Genomic DNA, 21,556 nt, shown 5'->3' with positions numbered 1-21,556 from the left:
GAAGGGTGTTATGACGTGGAATTGATTCTTTATCATTATCAACCGCTTCTCACGTGGTCCCCACATTGTTTGGTAACCGGACTTCACCTTCGTTGCTGTTGATGTTGATGATGATGACATGCCTCGTTTCCAACTTCTTTGATACATCACAAACAACACACGCGCAAGACCATCTACGAAGCGTCCAACCCACGGTCATCCCTACTTCTTCTCCTTTCGACTTATCACCAGTGGCGACCTTGACTTTCGTGTTGTCTGACCGACTCTATCACACGGGACTCTTTGTCTGATCCCGCCTTCGTTTCGTTGCACGGTGGCGTAAAGGTTACACCGAAGAACTTCCTCTCTTGTCCGCGAGCTCGCGGAATCTCATTATGGCACTCCCTCTCACAGGCCGAGACCTGCCTCCACACCTAATGGCCGACCCACTCAACCACTCTTTTTCATCGTCTTCATCATCTTCAACACCGCCCACCCCCCTCCCGCCCTTCTTGTTCAGCGTACCCTCGAAGCTTGGTCCAGAAACACCGAGCAGTGGCAACGACCTCTTCGGGGATACCGCCAACGAAGAAGTCGGAGGTCACGAAGACGAGGAGAACATCTTTAGGGATATGAATTGGGAGGAGATACTGGAGGACCTGAATGCTAGATTTTTGATCAACTTGCCAAAAGAGGAGATGAGTCTGGTAAGAGTGTACTGGCAAGCTGAACAGGCGTAAGTCCAGCCTATAACGGATACAGTGTGTTGTCGCTGATGCCAGATCGCCAGGCACTGGTTCTACGAAGACTATCTTCGACCGCTCAATCCTCTTCTCCCGTCTTTGAGTCAGCGTAATTTCACCCGTCTCATCATCGAATCATCGCCGCTCTACAAGCAATTGATGAAAGACGGCGGACTCAACTATGACCGAATATGGGAGGAGTACTGTAGCTACAAGAGAATGGTCCCATGTTGCGGTGGCATTCTTATCAACCGAGACGGAGACAAGGTGCGCATGACTGTGCTGACATAAGGCAGCAGGCCCAGTCTTGCTGACAACCTCCCAAAGTGCTTGATGGTCCGGGGATACAAGTCCAATGCTGGTTGGAGTTTTCCCAGGGGAAAGATAAATCTGGAGGAGTCAGAGGAGGCTTGTGCCATTCGAGAGGTAAGCTCATTACCAGTGTTCGAAGAAATGCGGCTTACACTACTGCAGGTGGAGGAGGAGACGGGCTTTGATCTTACAGGACTGATACAAACAAATGACAAGATCAAGACACACATCAACGCTCAGGAAGTTACAATGTTCATCATCAAAGGCATCGACGAGAACACCGTTTTCGAAACTCAGACCAGGAACGAAATCGGAGTAGGTTGTCAATGCGTCAAAGCATACTAGGTAGTCTCGCTGATTTACGACTCAGGCTATCGAATGGGTACGATTGATGGACCTTCCAACCTGGATGGGCAGACGAGGACCAAAACGAACAGGAGGACAGGGGCAAAAACGATTCTACAATGTCACACCATTTGTCAAGTGAGTGAATGTTGTCTGATGCGCTTGCCTCGACACTGAGTTCAGTTTTCAGTCCTTTGAAAACTTGGCTCAAGGAGCATGGTATCAACCCGTACATGAAACCGAAGAAAGCTCATCAAGCTACAAACGTACACCGAGATCTGCAACCTTATCAATTCGAGTCTCCCACAATGGATACCTCTTCGCCAGTACTCTCCCGTGATACCTCAGCTCTGGATCATCTGTTCTCCCGCTTTATCCATAAACAAGAAGAGGAACTGGAAGCGCCTAGTCAAGTGATCGCCGTCGGCAGCGATAACAAAGCAGGTCTTGAGAGGTTATTCGGCAACCTCAATGTGCTCCAGGAGGAGGAACGAAGTATCAGCAAAGCGGGAGAGAAGTCTGATCACGACAAGGAGAGGGAGAAGAGGGAGGATTACGACCTTGCAAAGCTGCTTGGATCGATCGGCAGGACAGAAACACCAGCTTCAGAACCCCCAAAACCAATACCATCGACGCAGAAACAAAGCAACCTCCTTGCGATGCTCAATCAGCCTGCACCTCAACCAGACGAGTCTCCTCAACTTCCCTCACAATCTGCTACTAGCCCGGCTAAATCTCATCAAGCAAGACTCCTTTCAATGTTTTCACCCGTTGCTATCCCGTCCTCTCCGCCTCACTTAACCCTTTCCGCAGAACAGGCCCAGAGTAAGATGGGATTTCTTTCAACTTCTCTGCATGCACTCAGTACCCCTCAAAACCACCAAGACGTACAACGACAAGCCAAGGCACGCGCTTTACTGGAGTCGACTCTCAGTGGCATAGGATTGGACGGTCCAATACGTGCAGCATTGCCAAATAATGCGGTCCCTCAGCCCCAGGGACTATACCAGACAGGATCTAGGATCTCTGGTATGCAGCAACAGCTCGGTCATTCTGGTACGCAAGGGCAAACGTCGGCTCAGTTCCAACATGGGCCGCCATCAGGATATGGCCAGTACCCTCAGACTGCATATCGGTCCATCCCTCCATCACCTTTGCAAGACCACGGCTCTCCGGCTCGTCCTCCTGTGACTGACAGTCATGACAATCACACTCGATCTCATCAGCCCAATACCCCATACGACACTCAGATAGCGGGTTCATACGCTGCTGCGGATCATCATCCCTATAGGCACGGTCCCCCTTTCGCCCCCTTACCTCTTCCGACTCCAGGGGATCTATCAATTCTATCACAACGACCTCCCCCTCCACTTCCTCCAATCTTCCCAACCCGGTCTGATTATCGGCCTGATTTGCAGCACGGGTCTGTTTCTGGCCCGTTTAGAGGACAGGCTTACCCTGCGCATCTTGGTCCCGGCTCGTCGCTAGACGGTGCACTTCTGCCTCATGTACCAGGCCCCTTGTCACCACCTACTGGGGGTGCTCCGCATGCAATCGGATCACTTCATCAACCAGCTCATCATCTTCAACATCAATCTTATGTTCAAGGTCGAACAACCGCCGGACTCCCTCCAAATTACGTCAATCAAACGCAGTCACATCAACAGCTGCAGTTCGCCCCTCAAACTCTCCCCGACGATTATCAAGGACCCCTACCGTCTTACGCTCAAGTCGAGTGGACCTCACCGACAAAGCATAACGGGCCCATTCCTATTCCGAATGTGCATCACCCCATTCCGAGACCGACAGGTGGTGCCCAAGGTCTGTTGGCGATGCTGAATGGAAGAGGTCAAGGCAGATAGCGCAAACTTGTCCTATGCAGACTCTTGGTTCTGCATTGCACTGTGCTAATGATTTCACATCTGCGAAACTGCAATTTAAAGGCCAGAAGACATATAAATGCCATCTACTTCGTTGCTGTAATATTTTTACTTCGAGGCGAGCTATCGGGGACTGCCTCAAGACAAGGAAGACCGGGAAAGTGCTGACACGCTTCAAAACGAGAGAATGATGTCTCTGATATAAAGTCCTCGGGCAATAACTCTTCGTGGATTTCCGTTTGCTTCTTTCTTTCTCCAGATGCATGGAAGACCTCAGAAGGATTCTCCGGATGGTATGGGTCGAGAGCCAAGAAGTGATGAAATGTCTAGGCCGGGTTACTCTGAAGATCCTTTCAGATACTAATCCTCGATCGACGTCCATGATCCATGGATGATGTTACAAATCGTGTAACAACATATTCTGTGCATCCCTTGTTGTCGTCAGTCCTATGTGTCATGCTCACTGTATTTTGGAACGATAGACAGGAATGCTGTGCTGATACGCGTAACATCTCGACGGATCCATTCTACCCCTTAAACATGTGCATGAAAACGATGTCATCAATCCTTTATTCGCTGCTCATATAGGAGAGTTACGATCACTCAAGAAGCTAGAAGCCCGTGTTACTGTAAGTGATAGCGATCCATTCATTCTACAGGGATATATCTGCGATAATCTTCCTTTCTTTACAGGACGTGTGCTCGAAATTTGCCATGGTCTGGCAGGCCAAGGGTGCCGGGCGCTTATGATAAAGGGCATTGAGTTGATTGTCATCTTTCCCCCCGTTGTCCTTGAACGCTCACCATCATCAGCCTCACTTCAGTCGGTTGCCAGTCATCACAACTCGCTTGCTGTTCATAGCTTTCTGTTTTGATTCTTAAACGTAAGTCGTCAATCATATTCGCCTCTTATTGTGCCTGCATGTTCGCTGAAGACTCGTCACAGACATAGTTTCAAACCACATCATCGCGTGGAATCGCCATGGCAAACTCCTACACCAACACTGGGTACACGAAGTCCGAGAAGTTGAGCAGTGTTAGGGCTCAATGCGCTGGCTTCTACCATCAAACTGGTTCGCAGAAGACCCATGCGACCCTCGTGGATTTTGACGATGATGATCGTCCTGCTGAATACTATTGCCTCTCCTGTGCAATTACCGAAGCAGGACTTGGATTGAATAGGGCGCCAAGTCCTGAACGAATGATCTCGGTGACTACGGGCCGTTCAAGCCCTGGGCGCTTGAGGAAAGCAGAGGAGTATCACGACTCGATGAAGGGCGTCAGCTCGATCGCGGTCAGCACGAACAGTGCTCCTGCCGTCTTTGATATGGGCTCAGTGCAACATTTTTCGGACTACGTTGACAAAGCGGTGACATTCACGAAACACCACGATCTCGACATTGACTTGAGCAATCTGACGCGCTTGGACCGCAAGTCCGCTCATGGTCGAACGATACGTCATGCGTACGCCTCTGCATCCTCGGCAGCGCCTCGATCATCAGACTTCGATCGATCCCATCCTCATCCTCCAGTACCGGATCCACCGCGGGCCCTCTCCCCTGACCCTTCAGAAAGGGGAAGAAGGAGACAGGATGACGGCCAACCAACGAATACCACGCAGGATCGTCGATCCCGCCGATCAGCCTCAACTGAACAATGGGGATCTACTGCTTACGCAGATCGCCACCACCGCAATTCATCGGCGCAACCTTCTCACTCCCGTGCACCCTCTCCCCGAACGCGTGGGGAGTCAAGAACCAGAGACTTTCAATCGAGACACTCTCCCTCACCACCGCAACGACACACCCGACCCGCTTCCCGTCATAAGTCGTTCAGTGGCGATATGAACGGCACGGATCGCCCAAGCTCATCACGCGGTGCCCTTCCACGGATGCAGACTTTCCCAACAGACAATCCCACCTCCTCATTTTCGCCCATGGATCCTTTCGAGCGGTACTCAGGTCAGGCGAGCTTTGTGCCGCTTCGTGTACGTGGATCTCGTCAAGAGAGGTAAGTCCTCGATACTGAGTCCAGCAGGCTGGGATACTGATAATCTTGATCAAGATCCCGTAGTGCGGCTGATTTCACAAGCTATTTGATGAGAGAGCAGTATGCTGACGGACTACGCCAATGTCGAGCACCACCACTAAGCAGACATGATTCCTATTATGATCCACCGCCTCCTCGGTCCCCAAGAACGTCTTCTCGCAGAGAACCACCCATCACTGAGCGAGGCAGAAAGAATGTGTACCGGGATTATCTAGGGACACCAGCTTCCCACCATGACAATCGTGACCGGCCGATCAAGTCCCAGTACAGGGATAATTGTGATCATCAGATACACAGCAATTCACAAAGGAGATCTGAATCATATGACAGATCCACAGGTACCTATGCCACATCCAGAAACCCTTCAAGGCATCAGGAACCATCTAGCCAGGAGAAGATATTTTACAGAATCACCATCCCCAGACAGACAATATCCTGCTGATCCATATCCAGCAGGAAGCCAGATAAGGTCAGGTGGCTGTATACATAGAGGACATTAGTGACCTTTTGTCATGACGGCCATTCTGCCGCGACCACGAATAGTACATCATTACGTAACCCTTCTTGACATCTTTGACATCTTTGATATCTTCAAGCACAACTTGATATACTTGCCAAAGACCAAGCTAAAGGGCGCTACAGGTGAACAATAGAAACAGGAGGAAGTTGATTGATGTTCTACACATCCTGGTGGATGTGTTAGTGGAGATATATATATACATCGTCTCAGTTCTCGTTGTTCTACTCTTTCTCTAGTGATTTCTCAATTGAAAGTCATACCTAGTAGCTTGCTTGTCATTCAACGATATCACTGTGGTACCTCAGTCTATCTAGAGCTGCAACCAGCCCCTCTAGATATCTGTGTCAAGTTCTTTGCTATACTTGCTATCCTTGTTATCCTTGTTATCCTTGTTATCCTTGTTATCCTTGTTATCCTTGTTATCCTCATTATATGCATACCGTGCTGTCCCGTTGTGTGATAGGGCTCATTGACTGAGGCCACATTGACCATTGTGACATACTTGCAGCTAAGATTATTGTCTGAGCCTTCTCTGACATTGTTAGGGGGAAACAATTGGAGAAAACAAGATCAAAATACCTTTATTCAAAAGGTAAGCTCAATCTAGGCCCCAATGTTTCATACTTGAGGAAGGCAACTTTGAAGGCATAAACAGATACATTCTTCCAGACCTTCTTGCAGATACCCCAGTCACGATTTTGCTATTATACAGATGATGTCAACCATAAGGACTTTTGTGGCCTTCTCAACTTGGTGCTCAACAGGTTTTCATATGTTTTCCTGTTGATCAGTGTCACGAACATATACCAGTAAGGCCAACTCCCGACAAAGTTCCCAGGAGTTTGACAAAAATTTGGACAAAACAGCGTTCATCGGAGAAAGAACCGAAACATCGGCAAACTTGTCAATCCTATTCACCGCATACGGTAAATACACAAATTGTTCAGCCACTCGAGGTTTCCTTCTACATCCGGCGAATATGTCATTATGCATGCAAGGTTTGGCGAACTTGTGCAAAGAAAGGGATATATACATGATCGTAGTAGAAGGAGAAAGGAGTTCCCGTCGATTCTTGATTTTTGTCCTATTGTAGTACCTTTGAATATCATCATCTTGAGTAATCTTGATACATTGACCAACACGTACTTGGCTGTTCTCATCAGTGAACCCTCAAGTTGAAACACGACTTAGTCCAAGTCTCACCAACATTGCGTATCTTATCCCAAGTCAACGGTACATCAACGGTAGTAGGCTTTTCATTGTTTGCCTTGTGAGCTGAGCGATGGATATCCTCGTTGGTCGGTGTAGCTCTGTGACAATCAGCCACTGTTTGTGTATACAATGCTACGGAATGGCAGAATTGTCCGCCACCCAGATTAGTCCCTTGGTGTCACAATGGCAATGTAACCGGCCATTAACCACTGAACCACAAAAGGGAACAATCAGAATCTCCAGCCGCACTGGAATTCCGCCGGTTATATAGGCTTGCCGCGAGACATTGGCTGGGTGGTCATGGCCGACATGACACTTGGCATCTTTCCAAAGGAAAAGTACACTCTTGCCTCATATGCTTGCAATGCATGGTGATCATCCACCCTGTGATACCTGTTTCCTTTTGGACTAGTGGGGATTAATCTGTATCAAGTGGGCTCAGTCAAAGTGATCTATCTGTGTGTCACCAGGTCTGTTCAGCCAATCCTTATTACTTGACAGGCCTTCATCCAGAAAGTATTGCCATGACATCACTGGACGGCCTGTACAATACTTTCAGTTTTGTAAGGCATTCACGACTTAATGCAGTATGTTTCAACTGTGGTACCATGGGAAGACAACTGTATGCAAAAGGAACCTCCAAGTCCAAGTCTGCATACAAGCTCAGGATGTACTTGAGTCGTATGATGCCATTCAATAGAAGCCCACCTTCTTTCTGCTATGCAACAGTTATTTACAATGGATACAAAAGGCAATGATGTTTGGGCTATTGGTCTGAATCCATCTCCATTTCCCCTTCATCAACCAACAATATAAATTTGAGCAAGTGAGTGAGAGGTTACTTTGTGTCTCTTACGATTAGCTATCCAAGATACCAGCATAGAAGATTCCTCCATCTGAGACTGCTGAAAGCTGACTCTTGGGTGTTGTACACAATTTCATCATCTAGTCTCTTTACAGTGCACCTCACTTGATATCTCACATTGCAGAATGCCAAGGTCTAACAGTGGGTCTTTCTTTGAACACATGCTGGTGTTAACTCCTCTTGTTCCTTTTCTGTGCTAACAAAGTAATGTAGGCAGTACAAGCAGGAGCAGCAGAAAAGGTCCATCTTTTCAGAAGATCAGCCCTCCAACAACAACAACTGTTCCCTACAATGCCACCTGTGCTAGTCATTGCTTAGAGTCCTTGTTTTCAGATAAGAGTTTGATTTATGTTACTGAGGGCAGGCATGGCCAACGAGACTACTATCACCAGGGCTGTCTCGCAGATGATGTCTACCGGGTCTTACCACAAGGTACTGAGCCAGATGATCACTGTACACCCACCACAGATGGGAATATTATAGCAAGAGTTCAAGACATTCGCTTGATTACAGCAGGTGCATACAGCCCACGGCGCCTGGTGATCAACAAGGAACATTTACTGGTCATTGTATGATGTCATTTGATCCCTCCTGGACAGATGACCAGTTCAAGAAGCACAGCACTGAGTTGACCTTGCAAACTTTCTCATCTCTACACCCAGGAATGTGGTCTTGACCGGTTACGACCCGTCCGGAAGGGATACTAGCACAGCGTACGTAGATAGACTTGGATTAGAAAATTCATCCGTAGACTTGTATAAGGTCAAGGGCGAGTGGTGTGTAACTAGGAAGGATCACGGGCTAGCTATGAGGACTACTCTGGTATCACTGCTAGGTGTCTTCCTAGCAAGAGGTATGACAACCATTGATACTTTTGTAGAGGGAGAGTGTTTTGGTAAGGTATGCAGATATTTTGATCCTTGGGGGGATCGTCATAAAGCTGCCCAGAAGGGCTGCTTAAAAGTATAAAGATTCGAAGAGGATTCAGGGAACAAACCGAGTTTTTGGCGCTGAAATTACGATCTGAAAAGTAGCGCTAAAATATCGTACGAAATATCAGGTCGGAAATGTAGCTCAAGATATCAGCGCTAGAAATGCAACCGATAGTTATGACCCATATATGAAATAGATAAGAGATTGTGAAATGAACTAAACTGAACCGTTCTGATAGACTAATAGGTGTTTGTGCAGGGTCGTAACAGTCGCCCCCTCTCAAGGCGCAAACTCCGTTGAGCGCTCTGCATTTTGACTTGGTTTTGGTGTTGAAGGTTGATAGGGTATGTTGACAATTGATGTGTAGTTATTAAATGAAGTGGTGAATCAAGTGTAGAAAGTTAGAGGTGTAGGTGAATGACAATTGGGTTATTATTTTGGGTCAATGTTATGGTTGTGAATATACTGCTGGAGGATATCTTGAGCATTGGTGAGATTGCTGGGACCTTCACAGGTTGTGTCGTTGTATCCAAGCCATTTGACCAGGTATCGGTGGCGTTCAGAACCGGTGAAGCGTTTGTCCAAGCGGTGGGCCAATATTGCTTCAACTTCATACTCTTCTTCTCCTTCTACTTCGATAGGTGGTGGCGGTGGTTGTTTACGATTGGGGATTTTGTTGGTTGTGACTGGTTCCAGGAGTCTGACATTGAAGACATTGTGGATCTTCATAGTGTGTGGTAGTTTTAGTCGGTAGGCTAGTGGAGAGATCTTCTCAATGATCTCAAAGGGTCCAAGGTAATTGTGATCAAGTTTCTTGGTTGGCCAATTGGTCTTGATGTGTTTGGCAGACAGCCACACTCAATCACCAACTTTGGAAGATGGTGTTGATAGGTGTTTGCGGTTGTAAGTAACTGCAGCAGTCTGATTTGCCTTTTGAATCTCCTGGTGCAGGAACTTCTGCAATTCATGCAGTTGGGCCACAAAGGGTTGTGCTGGTGAATTGACAATGGTGTCAGGAGATGGTGATGGGGTGAAAGTTGCATTGGGGTGGAACCCCTTGTCTGCAAAGAATGGTGAGACGGTCGTTGTTGCGTGGGTAGTATTGTTGTAAGCAAATTCTGCTAAGGGGAGAAGTTTAGCCCATCTGGTTTGTTGATAGTCCACATAGATCCGGAGGTACTGTTCGAGACTTTGATTGACGTGTTCGATCTGGCCGTCGGTTTCCGGGTGGAAGGCTGTACTGAACAGTAAGTCAATCTTTAATAAGGAAGCCAGGGAACGCCAGAAGTTGGAAGTGAACTCTGAGCCTCGGTCAGAGACAAAGTTGAGAGGTAAACCATGTTTGGAAAAGACGTGAGTAAGGAATAGTTGGGCCAATTCTTCTGCTGTCAAGTTGGTAGTGGTGGGAACGAAAATAGCTTGTTTGGTCAGTCGGCATACCACCACTAGGATCGAGTTGTAATTGTCGGAGGGTGGAAGGTGTTCAATGAGGTCCATAGATAGTGAGCTGAAGGGGTATGGTGGTACCGGTAACGTTGAGAGATGTCCATACGGAAGGTGCCAGCGGGATTTGGTGCGGTTGCATAGGTCGCAACTGTCCACATAGTGATGGATGAATTCCTTCATCTTAGGCCACCAATAATCACGTTGGATCAACTGAAGTGTCTTCCGTCGTCCTGGATGACCTGCTGTTGGAGCATCGTGATGTCCTTTAGTAATAAGCAGCTGCAGGTCATTGGTGTTGGGAACATATTGGCGGCCCTTGTGATAGACAAGTTTGTCTTTCTCTGTGAAATTGTCTGGATCTTGCACAGCTTCTGCGTCTTTGATTAGGGCCGGATGTGAAGAATCAGTCTGTAGTCCTGTTCGGAGTAGATCTTTGATGGAAGAGGTGATTGTCATGGTAGCACGTGACTGTTTGTTTGTTGAGTCTTTTGGTGCCTGTCTGGATGCAACGAGGTATTGACCGTCCTTGAGAAGTTGTCGGTGATTCTGTGGATTGATAGATGTCACCAGTGAGGTGCCACGCCCAATAGGATGAACATCTGGACGGCGTGTCAGGGCGTTGGGTTTTGTCCCTTGTACGCCAGGTCGGTAGGTAATGGTAAAATGAAAGTCGGCCAGGAATTCAGCCCATCTGGCTTGTCGGCGATTGAGTTGTTTGGATGTTGTAAAGTATTCCAAAGACCTGTGGTCGGTATTGTCACGGAGCTACACCGACCAACGAATATTTCCGTTGTTCAGGTTACAAGACAGGTAACGAGAGCCCACTATCGGTGGTGTAATCCTATATTAGAACAAGATATGCGATGTTGGTGAGACTTGGGCTATGTTGTCACGATCGTATACCAGTAAGGTCAACTCCCGACAAAGTCCCCAGAAGTTTGACAAACATTCGGAACAAAGCGGCTTTATGGGAGGAGATACAAAAACCTCGGTAAACTTATCAATCGTATTTACCACCTACGGTAAATATACAAATTGTTCAGCCACTCGAAGTTTCTTACTACATCCGGCGGTTATGTTGTGATGCATGAAAGGTTTGACGAACTTGTGTGAAGGAAGGGATATATACATGAACGTAGTAGGAAGAGACAAGGAGTTCCCCGTTGATTCTAGATTTTTGTCCTACCGTAGTACCCTTGAATATCATCATCTTTGTCACGATTGCATACCAGTAAGGCCAACTTCCGACAAAGTTCCCAGGAGTTTGACAAACAATTGAACGAAACGGCATTCATCGGAGAAAGAACCGAAACGTCGACAAGCTTATCAATCCTATTCACCACATACGGTAAATATACAAATTGTTCAGCCACTCGAGGTTTCTTTCTACATCCGGCGAAAAGATCGCTACACATGCAAGGTTTGGCGAACTTGTGCGAAGAAAAGGATATATACATGAACGTAGCAAAAGGAGAAAGGAGTTCCCCGTCGATTCTAGATTTTTGTCCTACCGTAGTACCTTTGTATATTATCATCTTGAAGAACCTCGATACATCGACCAACATTTACTTGGCTGTTCTCGACAGAGAACCCTCAAGTTAGAGACACGATTTAGCCCAAGTCTCACCAACATCGCGTATCTTGGTCCAAGTCGGGAGCACATCAACGATAGTAGACTTTTCATTGGTTGCCTTGTAAGCTGAAACGACGGACATCCCCGTTGGTCGGTGTAGTCCCGTGACAATCTTGAATAACCTTGATACATCGACCAACACGTACTTGGCTGTTCTCACAAGCGAACCCTCAAGTTAGATCACAGTTTAGTCCAAGTCTCGCCAACATCGCATATCTTGTTCCAATATAGGATTACATCACCGATAGTAGGCTCTCGTTACCTGTCTTGTAAGCTGAGCGATGGAGATATTCGTTGGTCGGTGTAGCTCCGTGACAAAGGGCTTGTAGCAGTTGTTAGATAAACTGAGGTATCACAGTGATATTGTTGAACGATGAGCAAGGTACTAGGTATGACTTTCAATCAAGAAATTGCTAGGGAAAGACTAGAACAACGAGAACTGAGACGATGTATATATATCTACACTGACCCATCCATCACAATGCGTAGAACATCGATCAACTTCCTCCTGTTTCTATCGTTCACCTGCAGTGCCCTTTAGTCCGGTCTTCGGCAAGTGTATCGAGTTGTGCTCGAAGATATCGAAGATATCAAGAGGGTTTATGGAATAATGGCTTATTCATGGTCATGGCGGAATGGCCGTCATGACATTTTTCTTCAGCATACTTAGTTGTAGTTAGTCTAGCGGTAAACTACTTGTAGGATAGTATATGAATTGATACCACCACCAAGTCAGTTGAAGTACCCATTTACCTGTTACGAATCTTTATGGAAGCTCCACCTAGTATAGGGTCTAGCGAGAACCTGGCAACTCCCCTCCTCCGCTCAATCCTGATAGTACCACACGGAATCACCTTGGCGGAAGTGATATCATACCTACATGGAGGAGTACTATACCGTTATGTGATAGGGCTCATCGACTGAGGCCACATTGACCATCATGACAGTTGTACTGGGGTATGATTGTGACACTCCTATTGTCCCACTTGACATAAGATGTTTCATTGCGTGCAGCTTGATGTGCCTTCAATGCAATCGGTATGTCAGACAACTCGCCATGCATGAGGACTATTGAGATGGCTTCTGATATTTTTGGTCATTGTCATTTCATCTAACTTACAATGAGTTGAACGGATGTGGGCAGCTGGAGAGACAACACAACAAAGCCCATGTTCAGGTGACAGCGAGAAGCCTTACGTAATTTAGTATTCGCACGCGTCTCGACGCGAGGATAAAATACTGTTTTCGATGTCCGCAACGTCTTGGCCCGGTAAACAGACAACGACCTCAAAGTATAGAACACAAACGTACCCTTCATCCATCCTCTGCGACCTTGACGAGATCCCAAGTCTCTATATCTACACGACTTCGCACGGCTACAGAAGACACTCAACCCTGTTTGTCGCGTCTATTGTTCATCGTTGTTCTCTTTCCCATCAAGTCAATTCGTTCAGGTGGAGGTAATCGACTGATTGAGGAAGGATGGGTCGAGAGATCATCTCGCTCCAAGCTGGTCAAGCGGGTAATCAGAGTGAGTGTTCTCACGGGCGTACAAGATGTGTACTCGATGAGCGGACGTTGAAGAGCTAATTATTGGATTGATGCCTACTCTCAGTTGGTCATCAGGTGAGAAATCGTCATTCACTTTCCCTCGTGAAGTCAGGCTGACGGGTTCATGATATTGCAGTTCTGGCAAAAGCTTTGCGCGGAACATGGGATCTCCCCTCAAGGAGATCTAGAGGAGTGGGCTGCGGATGGAGGACAAGGAGATAGGAAAGATGTCTTCTTCTATCAAGCGGATGACGAACATTATATACCTCGAGCCATCCTCATCGACCTTGAACCGAGAGTAAGTAATGGACCACTCATCTCCTCCTTCAAATCCACCTCGGTATCTTCACAGTGGGATACCCTTTCACTGACATGTCTGATCGTTTTCAGGTCATCAACAATATCCTCTCGTCGCCGTTCAAAGGTCTTTACAATCCCGAGAACATTTACGTGTCGAAAGATGGTGGTGGAGCTGGTAATAATTGGGCGCAAGGATACAGCGCTGGAGAGAGAGTCTACGATGATCTGATGGAGATGATTGATAGAGAAGCGGATGGAAGCGATAGCTTGGAGGTGGGTACCGACAAATGACAATGGCATTGCATATCGGAATAACAAATGCTGACATCCAATCGATCTCCGCTCCTCCTCCTCCTCTTCTTGTTGTCATCCTTCTCTCTGACATCGCTCGCAACCGTTGTCTTGCTGAATAGGGATTCATGCTTCTCCATTCTATAGCAGGTGGAACAGGGTCAGGTCTCGGTTCTTATCTTCTCGAACGACTAAATGATCGATTCCCTAAAAAACTCATTCAGACATATTCTGTCTTCCCCGAAGCGTCCGATGTCGTGGTCCAACCGTACAATTCGTTGCTGGCAATGAAACGATTGGTCAACAACGCGGATAGTGTGGTCGTGCTGGATAATGCGGCTTTGACGAGGATTGCGGCGGATAGATTACATATTCAGGATCCTAGCTTTGTCCAGACGAATCAGCTGGTGAGTTTCGCGCTTTGGATCAAAAAAAAACAGACATTCACGACGAAAGAGATAGCACACGGGCGATGGAATAATGTTGTGACGGTAGCGCAGTGCTGATCAATGTCCACCAACTAGGTCTCGACCGTAATGGCTGCATCGACCACTACACTGCGATATCCGAGTTACATGAACAACGATCTTGTCGGCATCATCGCAAGTCTCATCCCAACGCCAAGATGCCATTTCCTCATGACATCCTATACACCTTTCACCGGTGACGAAATTGACAAGGTGAGTGAGACAAATTTCGACTAGGCCATGGCAGCGCCCAGTCCCACTGTCACTTCGTCCTCACGCAACGGACTAACAATTCCTTTCGCATAGGCCAAGTCTATTCGAAAGACCACAACTTTAGATGTGATGCGACGACTGCTGCAACCTAAGAACCGTATGGTCTCGACGACGTCCACAAAGACGTCTGCCTACATATCATGTCTTAACATCATCTCGGGCGATGTGGATCCCACCGATGTTCACAAATCATTATTGCGAATCCGGGAGAGACAACTGGCGAACTTCATCCCATGGGGTCCGGCGAGCATACAGGTTGCTCTCACGAGACGGAGAGGGATGGGTGCTGGTACGAATAGAGTTAGCGGTGTGATGATGGCGAATCATACCAGTATGGCTTCGGTGAGTACGGCGCAGGTCATTTTGGATCCGATCTCACGGCTTGAATATATAACACTGTCGTGAGAGGAAGGCTGACATGATGTGTGTGTAGCTTTTCAAGCGTATGATCCACCAATATGACATGTTGAGAAAACGAAATGCCTTTTTGGAACAATACAAGAAAGAAGATATGTTCTCGGATGGTCTACACGAGTTTGACGACGCGAGGTGGGCCCCATTTCTTTGCAGGCTTGTCTCGAAAATTATCGCGACTGACGTGACCTGCTGGATTGTGGTTTTAGGCGAGTGGTCGCTGAACTGGCAGAGTGAGTTTCCTCGGTCATATCGCAGGATGATGATGATTGCATTCGTAGGTCTGGAGACTGAGCTGATGAAGGTCGTGTGTTTTAGTGAGTATATCGCGGCTGAGAGCCCAGATTATATCGATTATGGAGGAGAGTAAGGTTATGAATTGATTGAAAGGTGTGAACGTCTTGGGAGTCATGAGGCGTTTCTACAGCGTAGCTCATAAACCAAGCGATAATAGGAAACGGACCAGGTGGACAGGCAAGGAGCCGATCAGCTTCGGTGATACAGTTGTCATCCGGGTACAGCAGTTTTACTATTTTAATTTAGGTGGTCGCGATGCGATGACATTTTGTTCTACGCCAGTGGACTGGCTCAGGCGACGCGATCAACAGGGTACGACAAGAATTTATACAGCTTCCCTCGATTGAAAGTCCCGAGTAAGAGTGCATACAATCCAATTTGTGTGTCAACCTAGCATATCACCATTATTCGTCTTCTTCGCTTCTGGCCCACATCGTTCCACCTGCTCAAGTTCGCAGTCGAACGACGCTTAAGCCTTGGTCTTCTTGGAAGGGTCGGGGGTGAATCGGAGGTAGGGCTAGAAGAAGGAGTCTTATCAGCTTGCATCACGACAGGTAAGTATACAACGTAAGACTCACGTAGACAGTGTCAACATCGTCACCGAATAGCTCCTTGACCTTCTCGCTTTGGACGGAAGGGTGGACGATGACCTTCTCTCCAGGCTGCCAGTTGGCAGGGGTGGTGATCTGCAGAAAGGAATCCGCACAGTCAACATAAAGGTCCAACCTGTTACTCTGACGAGATCTTTGGACTCGCCTTGTACTTGTCACCTAGCTGGAGTGAGTCGATGACTCGCAAGATCTCGGGGAAGTTTCGACCGGTAGAAGCGGGGTAGGCGATGGTCAACCTGATCTGCTTGTTGGGATCGACTAAAGCCGGAAGCGAGAATCAAATGTCAGATGAAGGAGTGCTCAAGTATGATCTCCGACAACGAAAATGGGCTTTTGAGACTTACTGACGAAGACGGTTCGGACGGTGAAAGGGATACCCTTCTTGTCAACATTGGTCTTGTCGAGGTTGTCCAGCATTCCGTAAAGAGTGGCAACCTTTCGGTCCTCATCGCCAATGATGGGGAACTCGAGCTCAGGAGCGTTGGGAGCAAGCTTGTTGATGTCCTTGATCCAGCCCTCGTGAGAATCGATATTGTTGGCGGAAAGACCGATGAGCTACCAAAGCGAGACAAGACCGATCAGCATCAACTCGATCTACTGTGCGAGATCCGCTTGAAGAAGGTCGAGAATGGTGATACCGAACGACTCACCTTGACACCTCGAGATTGGAAGTCGGCGTAAGACAAAGCGACAGCGGACAGCTCGGTGGTGCAAACAGGGGTCTGCCAGAGGCAGCTCGTCAGCATCATGTCACCATCGCAAGCAAGAAACAGAGAGAGGCTCCAGATCGATCGCAAGCAAGGTGGAGACTCACATAGTCATCGGGGTGAGAGAAGAGAACGACCCATTTGCCATCGATCCAGTCGTGAAACTGGATGATTGTTCTGTCAGCTCATGCCAAGGATTTTTCTGTTGACAGAGAGACAGAGACTTGCCTGGATCTCACCCTGGGTGGTGTTGGCCTTGAAGTCAGGTGCGATGTCTCCGAGTCGAAGTGACATTTTGTATCAGCGTGTTATCAGTATAGGGGAGCAGTCGATCTCAGTAGAGTGAAAAAGCAGAAGGAGAGAGAGAGAGAGGTGACTTGTCATACATGGGTTATATATCTTATGTGATGGGATGAGCAGGTGTAAACTGATGGCGCCATCGATGTCAATCCCGGTGATCCGATATAAAATCAGAATCGATCAGAGACAGATGCGATTATTCGGAGACCCCACTTTATCCTGACGGCATCGGGGGAATGGTGCCCCACCTCCACCCTTGGCCACAACGACTGACGTGGACTTTCCGCGTCTACGATTTCTGTTTTGGACAACAAACGATTCAGGTCACTCTTCTGGTTTCTCCATCTCACATCGCATCACATCACATGTAGACAGCAGAGGTCCGTGCCACAACGACGAGGACCGAGAGGGAAAGAGGAGGGATCTCTTCACGACGTGTCACAGGTCTCGTATCGCAAAGAGGATATATTATCCCAGGGACTCGTCATCCTTCGTGACTCGATCATCAAAGGATCATCACTGCGGACAACGGTGTGTGCGTGCGGTTTCAAGAGGGACTGTATTTGTGAGTATCTCCTTGAAACAGGTTGCATGATGTCTGTCATCGAACCTCCTCGACAACCAGAACTCCGGGGACAGCTGTCTTCCTCCTCCTCCTCCTCCTCCTCCTCCTCCTCCTCCTTCTTCTTACCTCGTCAGCGAGGGTCTTCTTAGTTGGCTCCTCACTCTGAACGGCGTTAGAAGCATATGACTGATCTACATTCTTCATCCTTGACTCCGATGCTCGCAACTCAAGCAGAAGACGAAATCGATCGTCCCATCCTCGATACCTACCAACCCCATTTGCATCTATACGGAGCGATCGGTCAACCGTCCCCACTCTTACCCCTCGATCCTGGACCTTCACCTGGTCTAGGTATCAGTCGTTTGTCACCTTTTGCTCCTCCGTTCTCTTCTGCCCGCACCAACAGGAACCCCAGTACGGATCAAGAAAGTACCGCCATGTCAGCCAATCACCACGACTTAAATTATCTTACTCTGGGACAAGATGCTTCGGCCCATGATGTCGATTCCGATCTCGCGGGTTTGATCGCTCAAGCTCATAGAATGCAGATAGAGAAGATACAAGGGAGTAGTGAGGAAGGAGCCGTGCAGTCCGACCCATCTCGTCGAGCTCTTGACAGCTTAGGAGGTGAAGCAGTCCCATCCACCAACGACATTTTCAGAACCTGGCAGGAGGATGGGGACGTCGCTGTAAAAACAGGAACCTCCCGATTCGGTACAGATAAATGGGATCGAGGATTGTCGACGGCGACACTTCTAAACAAACATAGTCTAGGACCGACACGATCGCCCATCGAACTTGCATCGCATGTTCCACCCAAGTCAGCACCCTTACCTAACTTTCAACCTTTCTCCGATCCGCGATTGCCACCCCTTACCCCACAACCTCACCAAGCTGTCGGCCTAGGACAGCATGTCAGCCAAGGGCAAGTGCAGAACCAATCAGCTTTGTATCAACCATCTCCGACCGGTCGAGCATTCCCCTCTTCGCTCAACTCAAACAGCTCACATCCCATCTCGGTCAAGTTTCACACACAGTCACCGACCTTGTCACACAAATCGAGCGATCCGGCTGCTCAGATTGCAGCCCACTTGGAAGGATTGACCCTGGCACTCAATCCGTTATTGGCTCAGTCTGATGAGGTCCAGGAGTTGAGGACTGAGGTGGCGATCTGGAAAGCGGAGTGGGGAAGATTGAACGACGAAAGGCGCAAATTGGAAACAGCTCTGGCGCAAGTGGGCACGGCCAAAGTGGGTGTGTGTAACAATGTGCCAGAATCGTAGGCTAAGTCCAATCTTCCGGAATAGGTTGGACCTGGCTTTTCGGCTGTCTTGATCGATGGTGATGGTCTTATCGTATGTATCTGCTCATATGCCTGCATTTAACACCTCGGCTCGACCCCTTTCGGATTCACCGCCCTCCCCCCGTCGCGTGGGATTTCTATATCCTGCCTTTTCAGGCGTAGGACTGACTTGTCTGACCTCCATGACAGTTTCAAGAAAGTCTCATTCAAGCTGGCTACACAGGTGGTCAGCGCGCCGCTCAGACACTCCTTTCGGCTCTTCCGAATCTCGCAGCTTCCTCCTCCATCAACAGTAATGACACCGGCCGTGAGATCATAGTCGAAGCTGTTGGATCGATCTTGTCCAGCTCCCAGGTCAACCTGGACGGGAAAATCGATGGGCAGCCTAAAGACATAGGTAGTGTGATTGTGCAAGTCTTCTTGAACAAATCTGGCTTGGGCTCGGCGCTGAAACAGGTGAGCAGCACGCGCAAGATAGTTGACACGTCTCTGATCATACAATCAACGTAGACCGGTTTGATACCTAGTTGGGGCGTCTATGACCTGTTCTGGCAAGGTTTCTCTGCCTCGCATGAGCTCTTCACTGGTGAGTTGGAACCTGGGGGCGGCTTGTTGTCAATGCTGACATATTCTGCAGTAATCGACGTTGGGGGAGGCAAAGAAGCGAGTGATGCGAAAATACGAGGCAAGTATTCTGATTTCCTCACCTTCAAAAAGCACTAATGAAAACTCGCAGAATACCTAAAATTGTACGCTAGGAACGAGCAATGCGAGATGATCGTGCTGGGTGCGTCGCATGATAACGGCTATGCGAATATTCTGTCCTCGTGAGTCGATCTGGCGCAAGCAAGTGCCAGGGTGACCAATGATCCGTATTTGAATTACTGTGCTAACACCGCGTCTGATACCTAGGCTCCAAACTGAATCACGCCTGTCGAAACTACTTTTACTCAAAGGCTATGCCGATCTGGCGCCCCAACTCAAGCAGTACTCTTCAAGGGTCGTCTCCATCCCTGATCTCTTCCGAACAACCCGAGTACCTACGACTTTCTCTTCTGTGGTCGCGTCTGCCCAAGCAGTTCCTGCGCATGTGGGCGGGAAGCAAGAGGCACATGCGATGGAGGTGGATTCCGATACGACTTCGGATGATGCTATCGAAGTAATCGAATGGACCACCTTAGGTATTGATAAGCATATTAAAAGCGGTGGGACGAATAAGAAACAAAGTATAGAAGTAAAAGTTGGGAAGAAGAACAAGTATAACTCCTCCTTATTGAGCGAATCTCGACGAGGAGACGACGATTGGACGGAGACTACCGGGAAGAAAAAGAAGGATAAGAAAAGGTCGAAAAAGGATAAAGACGCGGCCGACGTGGTCCGCAATCTTGACCCTAGACCTTGTCATACGTGAGTAGGAAGCTGTGGCTTCGTGTCCGGACCCGCTGACAGGCTGAGGTCCGTCGATGCCCCTAGATTTTACCTCAGTGAGCTTGATGGTATTACTGGTCACCACCGTTTTGCAGCACATAGCTGATGTAGAACAGGTCCATGGGGATGTAAAAACGGCGATGAATGCGCATACGGTCATGACTATGGTAGGTGCTGTCGCTTTGGACTGGATCTCGGCCGAAGCACTGGTAGCTGACTTTTGCGACTTGATCAGATCTCAACGATCGACAGCTGGACGAACTCTCTCGACTGGCCAAGTCCATCATTTGTCCATTCATCAGAGAAGGAAGATGTGAGTGGTGAACTTCGTCTGAGGTGACCATCCTTGTGTTGCGACCAATACCGGTGGAGTTGAAGACTGAGCTGATGGTTTTGGTTTTGCGGTAGGTAAATTTTCAGACGAGAAATGCGTCTACGGACATCAGTGTCCCAATGCCGACAATTGTGTATTGTGAGTCTTGCGGCTTCCTCCTCGACGAGGTATATCAGCTCATAAAGGACTTTTGTAGCGGAAATACATGCCGGTTCTACGAGCTGCCCAACGGGCACGGGGAGTTGGATTAGATGTTCACTTAAACGGATAAAGGTGGCGAAAAGAAGGACGGAAGGCATGATCCTGACTGACACTGCGATGTGAGGCAGATGCTACCTACTTCTTGTTCTGCCGTAATCGCCATATATGTTTGCCACTTCAACCACTGTCATTACCGTTTATGCGTTATGGATCTAACGATGTCTGAGAATCTTCGTGTCAGAAGTTCGCGATGACCGATCTGCATGTATCAAGCTATGAACTTGGCCGTCATTTTTGGCCGACTTGAATCGAGGATCCCTTGGGCGAAACGGCATGATTTCCCTGGGACGGACTTTTTACTAGGGTAGCCCCGCGTATGGAGAGACAGGGTAGGGTAACTTGAATTCAACTCGCTCTTTAGGCAGGCAGGCAGGCAGGCAGGCAGGCAGGCAGGCAGGCAGGCAGGAGAGTAGTTGAAGGATAGCGGAAGGAGATACGTAAAACGAGTCGAATGCATGTGTCCGGCTTCTGTCGCTGTTCCTACGAAGGGTTGTATCAGTTTTGCCAAGCAGCTCTCTCCGACGCACGAAAAAGTTG

General features: G+C 48.2%; 5 protein-coding genes across 5 annotated transcripts; 4 read left to right on the top strand and 1 right to left on the bottom strand.

Moving 5' to 3' along the window:
• Positions 1 to 374: 374 nt before the first annotated feature.
• Positions 375 to 3,241, top strand: IAR55_006309 (uncharacterized protein; the record flags this gene model as incomplete). The annotated part of the gene is made up of 6 exons (XM_066949393.1): positions 375 to 715; positions 770 to 989; positions 1,050 to 1,148; positions 1,197 to 1,349; positions 1,405 to 1,517; positions 1,570 to 3,241. The coding sequence occupies 6 exons, from the start codon at positions 375 to 377 to the stop codon at positions 3,239 to 3,241; spliced, it is 2,598 nt and encodes an 865-aa protein (XP_066800401.1).
• Positions 3,242 to 4,241: 1,000 nt separating this feature from the next.
• On the top strand, positions 4,242 to 5,273 carry IAR55_006308 (uncharacterized protein; the record flags this gene model as incomplete). Its single annotated transcript, XM_066949392.1, has 1 exon — positions 4,242 to 5,273. One exon carries the CDS (start codon positions 4,242 to 4,244, stop codon positions 5,271 to 5,273), a length of 1,032 nt encoding a protein of 343 aa, XP_066800400.1.
• Positions 5,274 to 13,399: 8,126 nt separating this feature from the next.
• Positions 13,400 to 15,583, top strand: IAR55_006307 (tubulin gamma chain; the record flags this gene model as incomplete). The annotated part of the gene is made up of 10 exons (XM_066949391.1): positions 13,400 to 13,448; positions 13,533 to 13,543; positions 13,605 to 13,766; positions 13,859 to 14,041; positions 14,182 to 14,466; positions 14,584 to 14,739; positions 14,833 to 15,141; positions 15,233 to 15,348; positions 15,423 to 15,446; positions 15,532 to 15,583. The coding sequence occupies 10 exons, from the start codon at positions 13,400 to 13,402 to the stop codon at positions 15,581 to 15,583; spliced, it is 1,347 nt and encodes a 448-aa protein (XP_066800399.1).
• A 396-nt stretch (positions 15,584 to 15,979) lies between these two features.
• Positions 15,980 to 17,122, bottom strand: IAR55_006306 (uncharacterized protein; the record flags this gene model as incomplete). The annotated part of the gene is made up of 7 exons (XM_066949390.1): positions 15,980 to 16,027; positions 16,089 to 16,196; positions 16,267 to 16,379; positions 16,466 to 16,676; positions 16,772 to 16,843; positions 16,936 to 16,992; positions 17,057 to 17,122. 7 exons carry the CDS (start codon positions 17,120 to 17,122, stop codon positions 15,980 to 15,982), a joined length of 675 nt encoding a protein of 224 aa, XP_066800398.1.
• A 786-nt stretch (positions 17,123 to 17,908) lies between these two features.
• IAR55_006305 (uncharacterized protein) lies at positions 17,909 to 21,009 on the top strand (the record flags this gene model as incomplete). The annotated part of the gene is made up of 12 exons (XM_066949389.1): positions 17,909 to 18,943; positions 19,001 to 19,048; positions 19,186 to 19,452; positions 19,507 to 19,582; positions 19,634 to 19,681; positions 19,733 to 19,823; positions 19,909 to 20,403; positions 20,470 to 20,480; positions 20,541 to 20,591; positions 20,660 to 20,737; positions 20,833 to 20,896; positions 20,955 to 21,009. 12 exons carry the CDS (start codon positions 17,909 to 17,911, stop codon positions 21,007 to 21,009), a joined length of 2,319 nt encoding a protein of 772 aa, XP_066800397.1.
• Between the last annotated feature and the right edge of the window lie 547 nt (positions 21,010 to 21,556).

Source organism: Kwoniella newhampshirensis, chromosome 13, assembly GCF_039105145.1.
Source record: "Kwoniella newhampshirensis strain CBS 13917 chromosome 13, whole genome shotgun sequence".
Classification (NCBI taxonomy): Eukaryota; Fungi; Basidiomycota; class Tremellomycetes; order Tremellales; family Cryptococcaceae; genus Kwoniella; species Kwoniella newhampshirensis.
The sequence above is the reverse complement of the archived record's forward strand: the minus strand, read 5'-3'. Positions and strand labels throughout refer to the sequence as shown.